Source organism: Phyllobates terribilis, unplaced genomic scaffold (assembly GCF_046119375.1).
Source record: "Phyllobates terribilis strain yellow unplaced genomic scaffold, ASM4611937v1 Scaffold_11__3_contigs__length_659146591, whole genome shotgun sequence".
NCBI lineage: Eukaryota > Metazoa > Chordata > Amphibia > Anura > Dendrobatidae > Phyllobates > Phyllobates terribilis.
In genome coordinates, this window is record NW_027362771.1 from 220364769 (window position 1) to 220379368 (window position 14600).

General features: G+C 49.9%; 1 protein-coding gene across 2 annotated transcripts in view; it reads right to left on the reverse strand.

Annotated features, from left to right (window-relative positions):
* Positions 1-14600, reverse strand: part of CPED1 (cadherin like and PC-esterase domain containing 1) — a 581247-nt gene that overhangs the window by 104752 nt on the left and 461895 nt on the right. For both annotated transcript variants that reach the window (XM_073652067.1, XM_073652068.1), the window contains one exon: positions 1581-1698. In XM_073652067.1, the coding sequence (XP_073508168.1) occupies positions 1581-1698 (118 nt within the window). The remainder of the gene's footprint in view (positions 1-1580; positions 1699-14600) is intronic.

The window sequence follows — 14600 nt, forward strand, 5'->3', positions numbered from 1 at the left end:
AGGCCCTAATTTTTTGATTTGTGAACACTCCTGTATGGCTGTTTTTTTACTGAGGAGGTAACAGGAGAACGTGAAGGAAACCCCTGCAAACAAGGTGAGAAAATACAAACTACTTGCAGATGTTGTCCTCTATCATCATAATGGAGTTAGCTCGTTGTCTAGGAGACCGACCACAGCTGCTGTCTACCTTGTGAACATTGTGTTGAAGCTTGCAAGGTGTCACAGATTTACTGTGACAGAGAGGAGCCAGAAGACTGCAGCGTCTGATTCCTCCCACTCCTGCAGTCATTAAAAAGAAGCCTTACGCCTTCATATTAATCGGTGCAGGGGTTAATATGCTCAGTTGTGAGCTCCTGGAAGCTTAACATGATTTAGGCTCTCGACAGATTAGTCCCATGCATCTCCCCTACTGTGATAACATTGTACCCCAACACATCAGACTGTCGCCTGTCGTGGAAACCATGAAAAGGAAGCTGAAGATCCACTTCTTGTGGCAAGCGTACAATCTGCGGTAACCCTCGATCCAGCATAGCGTTGCACGACTAGCTGAACCCTGACCTACTGTATCCTCACCCATCCCTTGTAGATTGTTTGTGCGCCCTGGTGGGCAGGGTCCTCTCTCTTCTTGTACCAGTTGGTGACCCCTTTTGACATGTAATGTGCCATGGAATAAATGTCGCTGTAATAGTAATAATAATTATAGTACTTGTACTCTGGGTCAATTGATGGCACTTTCCAGGTATCTACCCCTAATTTGATATCTTTTGGCAGCTTTTGGGCTGGTCTTAATGTGTTTCGTATGCATTTTTTTTGTCCCCCCCCATTGAATCCTATAACATTTGGTAATGTAAATCGTCGAATATCACAAATTCGGCGATCGTAATCTGAATCGAATATTCAAACAGTCACTCATCTCTACTCCTCACACATATAATTATAGGGAAAAAAGAAAAGCAAGAAATAAAAGTGCAGTGTATGTAAGTGCATAAATCATTTATTGAGAAGGAGAAAGCATGAATAGGGAACATACACAATGCCAGATACATCAATGTTCTTGTTCAGGCATTCCGTTATACAAAAAAGAACAGGTCATGAAGATGAGTATTTCTCCCAGAAGTGGTTTCATGAGAAGGGAAGTGAAAGGCCCAATATTGGGACGAGTCTCCATATGTGAAAAAGACATATAAAGAATCTGTACATAAAAAATAAACAATTAACCAATAAAAAAAGGAAATAATAAAATCAGGTTAAAATAAGAAAAACATAAAGCAATAAAACCTAAGCTACTGCAATACCTTGCACATGGTGATTAAATCAGCCATCATCTACTAGGAAAGATGCGGGCTCAGCGTGCGAGCCTGCATCAAAGGCAGGTATATGACATATGGCGTACAGGTACATCATATGTCGTGAAGGGGTGAAGTGTTCATCCTATTATTTGTATTTAGTACTCATCCCTTCTCCCATCATATTACATTTTCATAAACCTTACTTACAAAGTCTAATTTAGAAAGATAAAGTACATTGAAAATAGTGCTTTGAAAAATAACTACAGTTTCATGGCATGCAGTTGCAAATACCTTTGGCATCTCCCGTCTCACACTTTTTTTGATATGCATATGAAAGTCCAAAAATTGTTTCATTTGGAATGTCCAGTAATCCACATGGCTCATCGGCATAAATAATCAACCCGCAATCCTATAAAATAGGATGAGAAAGATCTAATAAATATATTTAATTGTCATGCTACAGTAGTACAAATTAAAGTATATAAAATCCAAACTGATCAGTGATCGCAAATATATTATTAGAAATTTTTGCTTGTGTCAAAATGTATAGCACCCACGAGGTATCTCTTAAAATATAACCTTTAATAAATCTCTAAAAAAAGAGTATATAGTAAATACCTCCAAAATTCGATACCAGTCCTCAATTAAATCTTGTTTATAACCAAATTGAGAAATACTACCTCTAGAAATATCAAAACAAGAAGCAGAGGATGCCAGGTAATAACAAAAATAGTTCTAAAACACGTAATGCCTAGACCGCCCTATTAGAATGCAAACATATGACTTACAAAAAGGCCAATAATTTCCAACAAATCCTGGTCAAATCCTAACATACAGTGTTATCAAATATTAAAGATCCCTCCCTTTGTGGGTGACATTGTTAGGACATATTTGGGTACTGCCCTTGTTAGGGCGGGAGCTAACACCAGGGGCACGACAGGGTAGATTTTCTCCTAAGGAACCAATGGACTGAAGGGGATGAAGAAACCCGAATGATGCCCACATGCACAAAAAATGGGTGAGATCCACACATGTCACTAATATTTGATAACACTGTATGTTTTTCATTTACTGGCCAGGATTTGTTGGAAATTATTGGCCTTTTTGTAAGTCATATGTTTGCATTCTAATAGGGCGGTCTAGGCATTACGTGTTTTAGAACTATTTTTGTTATTACCTGGCATCCTCTGCTTCTTGTTTTGATATTTCTAGAGGTAGTATTTCTCAATTTGGTTATAAACAAGATTTAATTGAGGACTGGTATCGAATTTTGGAGGTATTTACTATATACTCTTTTTTTAGAGATTTATTAAAGGCTATATTTTAAGAGATACCTCGTGGCTGCTATATGTTGTTAATACTGAGGAAAATTGTCTGCCGTATGTTAAGCCGATTATAGCTATTCTATTGTGTAAAAATGTAGTTTTGGTGATTAAACATCTCTGCTCCATTTTGGGTTATATGAATTATCCAATTTGTAATTGTTTTCTGTAGTTCTCAGCCGTGTTAGCGAGAAGATTACTTGCATGTTTTATATTATAACCAGGAATAATTTCTAAAATCCAGACAACAAAAATACTTGTACATTTGTTTTCATTTTCGGGATTGTGGCTATATTATCCATCTGTTGAATATACAGTACTTTATGTAAAACCTTAATATCAAGAACCATAATTACAAAGTCTCCCTTGCCCAGCGATGTCTTGGTCAATTCTTTTTCCAGCAAGTAAATGACATCATGTATACACTCTATTACTATGTGTAGCTACTAACTAACCCTAACAAATTGGATGGATGATGGCATGTACACAATCCTCACATACTCTGCTGGTCCATTGTGTGTCTGAATGCACCATGTGTGTTCACAATCCTATTTTTCACTACATGAGACCTCCATCAGAGTTCTGTTGACCAAAAGAAAAATGAATGTTTGTGTTTGGGGGTCTACAAGGTATATGCACTAGTTTGGAATATATGCCACTACGTACTTTTAACACAGATAAAGAAAATGACGCACAATCCAAGAACTAAGCCTCAAATGGCTAACAAATGTCATGTTCTACTTATTACATCCTAAAGAAAATGTGCAAATACTCTCAAAGTGAATTGTTCTGATGCAGCATTTGTGGTTGGAGTTGATACGTTTGTTAGATCAAACCAACTACTTAAATCCTGAAGGTAACTGCCAATTGGAAAATTTTATAACTGATAGCTACTATTTAAAGTGAAGATATTAAAAAAAATCAGGTTATTGTGTTACATAGATTTTTAAAACATTTTTGTCAACTTTTTATATCGTGATCTTTTATTAAAAAAATTACCAATCCTGCAATTTTCACACTGACCAGTGGGGATTTTTTAGACTCATATCTCTTGCCTCTTCAGGAAGAGCTTGCAGTGAAGCTCCATATTATCTGCAGCAGGATTACTATGACAGGTAACATCTCTAATCCCAGCTGATAATACTGGAGCCAGCATTCACAATAGGCTATGCTACACCTGACTCTGCTTCAATACAAAAGATATCAGGCTCTGACCATTGTGACTATGTACATGTGTTATTTTCCTGGAAAAAAAAAGGAAATAGAGGTCTAAAAAAGCCCTAGTGGTCAGTATGAAAATTGAAAGAGTTTTATATTTAATGTAACCAGGGGTGGATTAAGAGTAGCAAGGGCCCCGGGCAGTTTAGAAGGCGCGACCCCCCCCCCACACACACACACACACCTGATTTATCATGTGACATGTCACATGATCCCCTGTGATAGATCATGTGATAGTTCACGTGAAATTAATTTGGCACAATATTAATTATAATATTTTTTTTTAGGCTGTGTGCCCACTATGCGTTTTTTAAGCGTTTCCGCAGCGGCAATTCCGCTGCAGAAACGCTTAAAAAACGCTTTGTAGAAGGTCTGCCATGTTCCCCAATGATAATCCGCATGTGCTGTGTACATGCTGCGGAAATTTCTGCTGCGGATTATCATTGCGGAAAAATCCGCAGCATTACCAATTATTTTGCGGAAGCGCAGCGTTTTCGCTGCCATTGACTTGCATTAGAACGCATGGAATCCGCATCCCTGCATCTGTAGATGCGGAATCCATGCGTTTCAATGTGCAGATGGTACCCGGGTGTGGAGGACAGGAGCCTCTCCTCCGGACCTGGGTACCATAGAACCTGTAAAAAAAGAATAAAATAAAAAATAAATATTATACTTACCTTCTGATAGCCCCTGGTGTCTTTATCCGATGCGTCCTGGCTTTCCGGCAGCTCGCGATGGTCTGAAAAGGACCTGCCGTGACGTCATTTAGTCATGTGACGGGTCACGCGACCGCTGAGGTCGGCAGGCCATCAGAAGGTAAGTATATCTTTTTTACTTTTTACCATTCTTTTACGGTCACACTATATAAATCCATGCTGGTTGCATGGATTTATATAGTGTAACCAAGTTGTCAAGCACTTTCCAAGTGATGCTAAAATCGCTTGGAAAGCGCTTGTCAACCCGCATGCGGAAATGCAAGTGAAGAACGCTTCACATCCGCATGTCCTTGGCAGGAAAACGCATGTACAATCCGCATGTAAAATCCGCATATACAATCCGCATGTAAAATCCGCATTTCTGTATCGTGGGCACATAGCCTTACATTAATTGTATGACTCAATATTGAGCACACGTAGCCATCTATACACAGCGGGAGGCTGCACGGTGCCATCTATACACAGCGGGAGGCCGCACGTAGCCATCTATACACAGCGGGAGGCCGCACAGTGCCATCTGTAGCATACCTGGCGGAGTTCTTGCGTGGTGTTCCGTCTCTCATCGTGCGGGATCGCGGACTTCATCTCCCGCCCGGCTTCCTGGTCTGGCTTCTTTCCTTGTGCTCTGCTCTGCTCCACTTTGGCTGCATAGGACGACGCCCGCTGAACTTCCTGTTTCTTGTACCTGCTGCGGACACGCCCCTGTTGCACCTTCAGCCTATTGCTGTCCATCTTTGGGTATTTATACCACCTTCTTCCTCAAGATGGCGCCTGAGCATTGTTTCTTGTCAGTTGGCTTTTTGTCTCTGACATGCCAGGTCCTATCCTGTTTTCCTGCCTGTTTTCCAGTTCTGTGTCTGAACTGTGGTCTGTTCTTGTGAACACGCTTCTTGCCTGTTCTTTCGCCTTCTAGGGGCTGTATTCCTAGATCTGCCTGCCTGTGCCTTGCGGTATCTGTTCCCGTCTGAACAGAGTCCTGTTTGTGTCTCTGCCTTGCGGTATCTGTTCCCGTCTGAACAGAGTCCTGTTTGTGTCTCTGCCTTGCGGTATCTGTTCCCGTCTGAACAGAGTCCTGTTTGTGTCCCTGCCTTGCGGTATCTGTTCCCGTCTGAACAGAGTCCTGTTTGTGTTCCTGCCTTGCTGTCTCTGTTCCCGTTCCTCTGTTCCCTGTTGTCTGTGCCTCGTTTCTACTTTAACCTTGTCTCCCTTTTCCCTCTATGTCTGTTTTCTGCGTCTTTCTGCAGAGTCTGAACCCGCTCCTAAATTCCTCCTCGTCGTCTCTGTACCTCTGTTGTGAATTTAGTGTATGCTCGCTACTTCTATGTAAGTACTGTGCGTGCTTCTGGTTCTGCCTTTCCTTCTCCGTCTGTTCTTTGTGAACAGAGTCCTATCCCCTTGCCTTGTTTACCGCTCTGCGGTGTCCGCTCTGCTCCTGCTTAGCTTGCCGCTCTTGCGGTTTCTGCTCTGCTCCTGCCTTGTTTACCGCTCTGCGGTGTCCGCTCTGCTCCTGCTTAGCTTGCCGCTCTTGCGGTTTCTGCTCTGCTCCTGCCTTGTTTACCGCTCTGCGGTGTCCGCTCTGCTCCTGCTTAGCTTGCCGCTCTTGCGGTTTCTGCTCTGCTCCTGCCTTGTTTGCCGCTCTGCGGTGTCCGCTCTGCTCCTGCTTAGCTTGCCGCTCTTGCGGTTTCTGCTCTGCTCCTGCCTTGTTTACCGCTCTGCGGTGTCCGCTCTGCTCCTGCTTAGCTTGCCGCTCTTGCGGTTTCTGCTCTGCTCCTGCCTTGTTTACCGCTCTGCGGTGTCCGTTCTGCTCCTGCTTAGCTTGCCGCTCTTGCGGTTTCTGCTCTGCTCCTGCCTTGTTTACCGCTCTGCGGTGTCCGCTCTGCTCCTGCTTAGCTTGCCGCTCTTGCGGTTTCTGCTCTGCTCCTGCCTTGTTTACCGCTCTGCGGTGTCCGCTCTGCTCCTGCTTAGCTTGCCGCTCTTGCGGTTTCTGCTCTGCTCCTGCCTTGTTTACCGCTCTGCGGTGTCCGCTCTGCTCCTGCTTAGCTTGCCGCTCTTGCGGTTTCTGCTCTGCTCCTGCCTTGTTTACCGCTCTGCGGAGTCCGCTCTGCTCCTGCCTTGCTTGCCGCTCCTGCGGTTTCTGCTCTGCTCTTATCTTGCTTACTGCTTCTGCGGTTTCCGCTCTGCCCTGCTTCTGCCCGCTGCTCCGGCAGTCCTGTCCTGCCCTGCTTGTGCTCGCTGCTCCTGCAGCCCCGTCCTGCTCTGTTCTTGCCCACCGCTTTGGGCGTTCCCTCTCTGCTGTGGTTGTCTACCGCATCTGCGGTTCTGTGACCCAGTCTGTACTGGGTCTTAACCTCTCTGTGCTCCAGCCCGTCCTTTCGGCCAGTACCTCCCTGCCTGCATACTCGCCTGCATCCACCCATCTGCATACCTGCTGTGTTTGCTTACATCCACCAGTCTGTGCCAGCCTAACCTGCCTGTTCCAGTAATCCCAGTGTGGGTCAACCCCCGTGTCCGGAGTTTGACCTGGAGTAGCACCTGGTCCCTCTGCCCGGTTTCTCCCTGGTGCACTGGCGTCATATGCCGTCGTGCCACCTTGGTCGGATCGGCCAGATACTTAGTCACGCCCCTCCAGGCACTTTCCGGTCCATGGTCCAGTGGAACCACAACACCCGCACACGCCAGTCAGTCGGGGCGTGTGCATAACACCATCTATACACAGCAGGACGCCGGACGGCGCACCCCCCAGAGACAGCAGGAGGCCGCACTGCGCCATCTATACTCAGCAGGAGGCCGCACGTAGCCATCTATACACAGCAGGAGGCCGCACGGCGCCATCTATACACAGCGGGAGGCCGCACGGCGCCCCCCCCAGAGACAGCAGGAGGCCGCACGGCGCCATCTATACTCAGCAGGAGGCCACACGTAGCCATCTATACACAGCAGGAGGCCGCACGGCGCCATCTATACACAGCAGGAGGCCGCACGGCACCATCTATACACAGCAGGAGGCCGCACGGCGCCATCTATACTCAGCAGGAGGCCGCACGTAGCCATCTATACACAGCAGGAGGCTGCACGGCGCCATCTATACACAGCAGGAGGCCGCACGGCGCCATCTATACACAGCAGGAGGCCTCACGGCGCCATCTATACACAGCAGGAGGCCGCACGGTACCATCTATGCACAGCAGGGGGCCGCACGACGCCCCCCCAGAGACAACAGGAGGCCGCACGTAGCCATCTATACACAGCGGGAGGCCGCACAGTGCCATCTATACACAGCAGGAGGCCGCATGGCGCCATCTATACACAGCAGGAGGCCGCACGGCGACATCTATACACAGCAGGAGGCCGCACGGCACCATCTATACACAGCAGGAGGCCGCACGGCGCCATCTATACACAGCGGGAGGCCGCACGTAGTCATCTATACACAGCAGGAGGCCACACGGCGCCATCTATACACAGCAGGAGGACGCACGGCGCAATCTATACTCAACAGGAGGCCGCACGTAGCCATCTATACACAGCAGGGGGCCGCACGGCGCCATCTATACACAGCAGGAGGCCGCACGGCGCCATCTATACATAGAAGGAGGCCGCACGGCGCCATCTATACACAGCTGGAGGCCGCACGGCGCCATCTATACACAGCAGGAGGCCGCAGGGCACCATCTATACACAGCAGGAGGCCACACGGCGCCATCTATACACAGCAGGAGGCCGCACGGCGCCATCTATACACAGCAGGGGGCCGCATGGCGCCATCTATACACAGCAGGGGGCCGCACGGCGCCATCTATACACAGCAAGGGGCTGCACGGCGCCATCTATACACAGCAGGAAGCCGCACGGCGTCATCTATACACAGCAGGAGGCCGCACGGCACCATCTATACACAGCAGGAGGCCACACGTAGCCATCTATACACAGCAGGGGGCCGCACGGCGCCATCTATACACAGCAGGAGGCCGCACGGCACCATCTATACACAGCAGGAGGCCACACGTAGCCATCTATACACAGCAGGAGGCCGCATGGCGCCATCTATACACAGCAGGAGGCCGCACGGCGACATCTATACACAGCAGGAGGCCGCACGGCACCATCTATACACAGCAGGAGGCCGCACGGCGCCATCTATACACAGCGGGAGGCCGCACGTAGTCATCTATACACAGCAGGAGGCCACACGGCGCCATCTATACACAGCAGGAGGACGCACGGCGCAATCTATACTCAACAGGAGGCCGCACGTAGCCATCTATACACAGCAGGGGGCCGCACGGCGCCATCTATACACAGCAGGAGGCCGCACGGCGCCATCTATACATAGAAGGAGGCCGCACGGCGCCATCTATACACAGCTGGAGGCCGCACGGCGCCATCTATACACAGCAGGAGGCCGCAGGGCACCATCTATACACAGCAGGAGGCCACACGGCGCCATCTATACACAGCAGGAGGCCGCACGGCGCCATCTATACACAGCAGGGGGCCGCATGGCGCCATCTATACACAGCAGGGGGCCGCACGGCGCCATCTATACACAGCAAGGGGCTGCACGGCGCCATCTATACACAGCAGGAAGCCGCACGGCGTCATCTATACACAGCAGGAGGCCGCACGGCACCATCTATACACAGCAGGAGGCCACACGTAGCCATCTATACACAGCAGGGGGCCGCACGGCGCCATCTATACACAGCAGGAGGCCGCATGGCGCCATCTATACACAGCAGGGGACCGCACGGCGCCATCTATACACAGCAGGGGGCCGCACGGCACCATCTATACACAGCAGGAGGCCACACGGCGCCATCTCTACACAGCAGGAGGCCGCACGGTGCCATCTATACACAGCAGGAGGCCGCACGGCACCATCTATACACAGCAGGAGGCCGCACGGCGCCATCTATACACAGCAGGGGGCTGCACGGCGCCATCTATACACAGCAGGGCGCCGCACGGCACCATCTATACTCAGCAGGAGGCCGCACGCAGTCACGCATGCAGTCACGCACACACACAAACATATACAGACATATACATACACGCATAAACACATTTGAAGCACAAACATACATATAAACAGACATCACACAATGATATCTGCCTGCACACACACACACACACACACACACACATACACATACACACATACACACACAGACTCACCATCCCCCGGCTCCATTCCTCCTGCCTGCTCTGACTTCTCCGTTGCAGCAGTGCAGGCCAGGCGCGCACTGCGTGACGTCACAGCTAGGAGACACGACCGCGCACAGGGCCATGTCTCCTAGCAGTGACGCGGCCGGGCCAGCACAGGGAAGTTAATTGCTGCAGTGCTGGCCCGGCCGATGAAGAAGTAGCGGCCGTGCGCCGCTGCTGGGGGAGCGGTCCGGGGCCCCCCCTCCCGCCACTGCTACCGATATGTGCCGCGGCGGCCCACACATATAATGAGGGCAATCCGGCATTAGACACCGCGCCCGGAGCCGCGGGCCCCCTGCAGGCTCGGGGCCCCAGTCGGTAGACCGGATTGCCCTCATTATAATCCGCCTATGAATGTAACACAGATTGTGTTACTTTATAAAAAGTAAAAAATGTAAAAATAAAAAAACATTTAAAAAGCTGAATTTCACCAAATTTCAAAATTTTGCCTTCTAAACTTTACAGTCATGCACATAGTAGCAGGAATGTCCATAAAAACATTTTTTTTCTCTACTTCATTTAAAGATTCCTCTGATGAGGAATCTTTTATCGTTCAACTGGGCATTTTATTCACGGTAGTTTAGTTCTGTGTCTACTTTAATACCACTAAGACACTGTCCAATCATAAACAGGTCGTCCATAGGAAGGAAAAAGTAGACACCCACTATTCTGACTTAAAAGTAATGCCCACTGAGGTCAGGAACTGTGTCAGTGTGATACTTACCCTTCCACAACTGATCCGGCGACACTCCTCACTCTTTTGCCACTGTCGGCCTCCTCTCCCATCACTTTACTAATAGGAAATCTCATAAAAGCCTAAGAATTAGATTACAGGGATTGTGAAATTCCTGTGGCAGGTTTGTGGTGCCCCTGAGGGTTCAGTCGCCACAGAGGTACTGCACCTCACCCAGAGGTGTGGTGTCTCTCTTCTCTCAGGTAAGGAGGGAGTGCTGCCTAGAACCCCAACACCTGCATCCAACACTACACTACTGCAGGCCAGCTGGAGGGGCAACATGCTGCTGCTGAGCCCTGACCCTGGCTGGAGTGGGGGGACAGTTCAGAAGAGCAGTCCGGGAGCAGAGTCTCTTTAGGAGCTCTGCTCCACAAGTAGGGCCAAGTCTGGAGGCCCAGGAGGGGAGCAGAGGAGTAGGCTCCGTTCTAAGAAGGGATCCTAGGGGGTACGGCGAGTGCAGGAAGGCACCCGTACGTCCCGCATCTGCCAGAAGACAGAGGTATCGTGAGCCGCATTCTAATCCCCAGGAGGGTCAAGCAGGTCTGGGATCCAACGTACAGGAAGGACTTCAGAGCACCCGAGCGGGATTGAGAGTGGGCAGCGCAGGGCAGGAGGGAGAAAGACCCAGTGTGAAGTCGGTCTAGAGAGGAACATGAGAAAGTGGGGTTCTGTCAGGCATTCCTAAAAATCCCTGAGGAAGAGCTGGACCCCTGTCTGGTGAACGCAGCGTGACATGGGAGGCTGTAAGCTGACAGTGCACCCTGTGGAACTAAAGAACTGTGAGTAAAGACACGGATGACTGCACTGCACCGCCTCTGTCCAGTTATTTCGTCCGCGCCATCATTCCTTCCCTGCACTACAACGCCCAGCGCAACCACCACACCATCTTACACTGCCCTGGAGCTAGCTCTACCCGTGGAGAGCCACACCATCCCTGCTGCCGTAACACCAGCTCCAGAGGACTGCTCCGCAGCGGCGGCTCCCTCTAGCCGTGATCCACGGGTGGCGTCACGAACACTTAAATCCCTTATAATTATCCCCCTTTTTACTGACCGCCCTGGGTCACGGACCGGGCCAGCCACCGTGATATCCCCCAGCAACCAGAGGCCCGGCTGCCCAGCACCCCACTGCCCTGGGGGCGCGTCATGTTTTGGCATCACGAACAGGATTCCGTGCCCGTTGACACAGGGTACTGTGCGCCTTGAGAGACTGTAATACTCACTGTGGTGAAGTTTTCCCGCCATTCCCGAGATTTCCCGCCATTGTCCGCTATCTTCCTGTTACCGCACGGGAAGAAGAGGGTCGTAACCGCGGGAATCAGAGTGGCGTAACCGCTGGAAGCGCTCGAAGCCCAGGACATACCCCGCCCCTGACGTCGAACCAGGAAGCGTAAGGTCCTGGAAGGAGCCCAGAGGACGCTCTGACATCAGAAGTGAGCAACGCAAGGTCCTGGAAGAAGACCGTCGCCCGTGGAGCTGCGGCCTACCTGAAAAAGAAAGTGAAGAAGGTAGGCTCCGGTTCACTAGGGGGGCGCAACCATGGCCGACGACCAGCAAGCCGCTGGAGCACCGGCTAACGCTCCTGATGCCCAACCTGCGCCCGGCGCTGCACAGACCGGAGCAGCCACCCCACCGGCAGGGGTCGCGATTCCAGTCATGCCCATGGCCCTGCCGTACATCCCCAGAGCAAAATGGCTTCCCCAGTTCGACAGAGACATTTTTGTAAATCGGCAGGATGTTGAGCCCCACCTGGAACAGGGCCATCCCGACCAGAACTTGTGCCCCGGTGACCGTGTCACTTGCACTCGGCACCACGGGGAACGCGGGTGGTACGCCCTACAAGTGTGCCGCGTGATCGAGGACACCCCCCCGCAGGATATAGCTGATGACCCGGCTGGGTCCAGCAAGAACCAGAAGTACCCCAGGCGGGGGCCCCCACTACTAGTCCAGTAGGTGGGACTAAAAACTGTAAATAGTCACCCTTAAGGGTACCACCAGTTTAAAGAGCAAAAAGAACATCCTGTTACAGAATCTGTGTTATTAAAAATGTTTTTATAGTGTAACAATAACCTGTAACGTTGAAGCGATGTGCCTCCCATAAAGGGAAGAAATTTTATATTTTATGATCTTATATGTGGTGCATCTAAAATTTTTTGCATGTCAATATATCCCTGTTTTGCTTTGTTCCAGCCCGCGGATGTGCTGTGTTTTACCGGGGGGGGGGGAGTGTTGCGCCCCTGAGGGTTCAGTCGCCACAGAGGTACTGCACCTCACCCAGAGGTGTGGTGTCTCTCTTCTCTCAGGTAAGGAGGGAGTGCTGCCCAGAACCCCAACACCTGCATCCAACACTACACTACTCCAGGCCGGCTGGAGGGGCAACATGCAGAGCGCAGCTGCTGAGCCCTGACCCTGGCTGGAGTGGGGGGAACCCAAAGGTAGGGGGAACCAGTAGTGGGTGTGGGAGGAGGAAGTAGTTTAAGGAAGCACTTTGGTAGGAGTATAAAATAGGGAAGCCATCTTAGGGTGGCAGATAAGATGAAGTGAGATCAGAAGAGGAGAGCAGTTCAGAAGAACAGCTCAGGACAGTTCAGAAGAACAGTCCGGGAGCAGAGTCTCATTAGGAGCTCTGCTCCACAAGTAGGGCCAAGTCTGGAGGCCCAGGAGGGGAGCAGAGGAGTAGGCTCCGTTCTAAGAAGGGATCCTAGGGGGTATGGCAAGTGCAGGAAGGCACCCGTACGCCCCGCATCTGCCAGAAGACAGAGGTATCGTGAGCCGCATTATAATCCCCAGGAAGGTCAAGCAGGTCCGGGATCCGACGTACAGGAAGGACTTCAGAGCACCCGAGTGGGATTGAGAGTGGGCAGCGCAGGGCAGGAGGGAGAAAGACCCAGTGTGAAGTCGGTCTAGAGAGAAACACGAGAAAGTGGGGTTCTGTCAGGCATTCCTAAATCTCCTGAGGAAGAGCTGGACCCCTGTCAGGTGAACGCAGCGCGACGTGGGAGGCTGTAAGCTGACAGTGCACCCTGTGGAAATAAAGAACTGTGAGTAAAGACACGGATGACTGCACTGCACCGCCTCTGTCCAGTATTGTTGTCCGCGCCATCATTCCCTCCCTGCACTACAATGCCCAGCGCAACCACCACACCATCTTACACTGCCCTGGAGCTAGCTCTACCCGTGGAGAGCCACACCATCCCTGCTGCCGTAACACCAGCTCCAGAGGACTGCTCCGCAGCGGCGGCTCCCTCTAGCCGCGATCCACGGGTGGCGTCACGAACACTTAAATCCCTTATAATTATCCCCCTTTTTACTGACCGCCCTGGGTCACGGACCGTGCCAGCCACCGTGATATCCCCCGGCAACCAGAGGCCCGGCTGCCGAGTACCCCACGGTCCTGGGGGCGCGTCAGGTTATTATTGTAATAAGTTCCACTTGAAAAAGGTCAGGATTCAGATATTTAAGTAACCATATTTTATGCCATGATATAATGTATTACCCTAAAATAGTCCTAAAAGTGACATCAAACCAAACTTTCATTTGATTGTATGAAATTCTGGCTCTTCAGAAACATGGCAGAAATAAGTAGTTTAGGAAGTTACTTAGAGACTCAGTAACCTAAAGTGGGGGTGGGCATATTGACTTGGCTCTACACCTTGTTTGCATCCCAATGTGTGAGGTTAGTATAACCTAAGACACAACAGAGTGATGTATCACATGCATAACCCTCCACTCTGGCTACACTGTATACTCTATGTACACTAAGTCACCATTCAAGTATAGACCAATATATTACAGGTATTAAGGATAAACTGGAAAATGACCAAAGGCAGTTAATTATTTTGTATTTTTACAGTCCCTATGGTTTACACCACTGTACATATTTTAACAGATTAAAAATAAAAAGCAACGTGCTTAATCTATTTATTATAACTTCTTTGTATAATTAATTGTTCCTGGGGGTAGAAAAGCCAACTGTCAAATTGTATATTGAAATACAGAGGCGAAGGACTGTCTACTATCCAACTGCGATGTGCGCTTGGAGCCACAGGGTCTGGGCACGCTGTGTAGATATTTAGCAGTGCTACTCCAACTAACATTAACATCAGACAGTTTTGCCC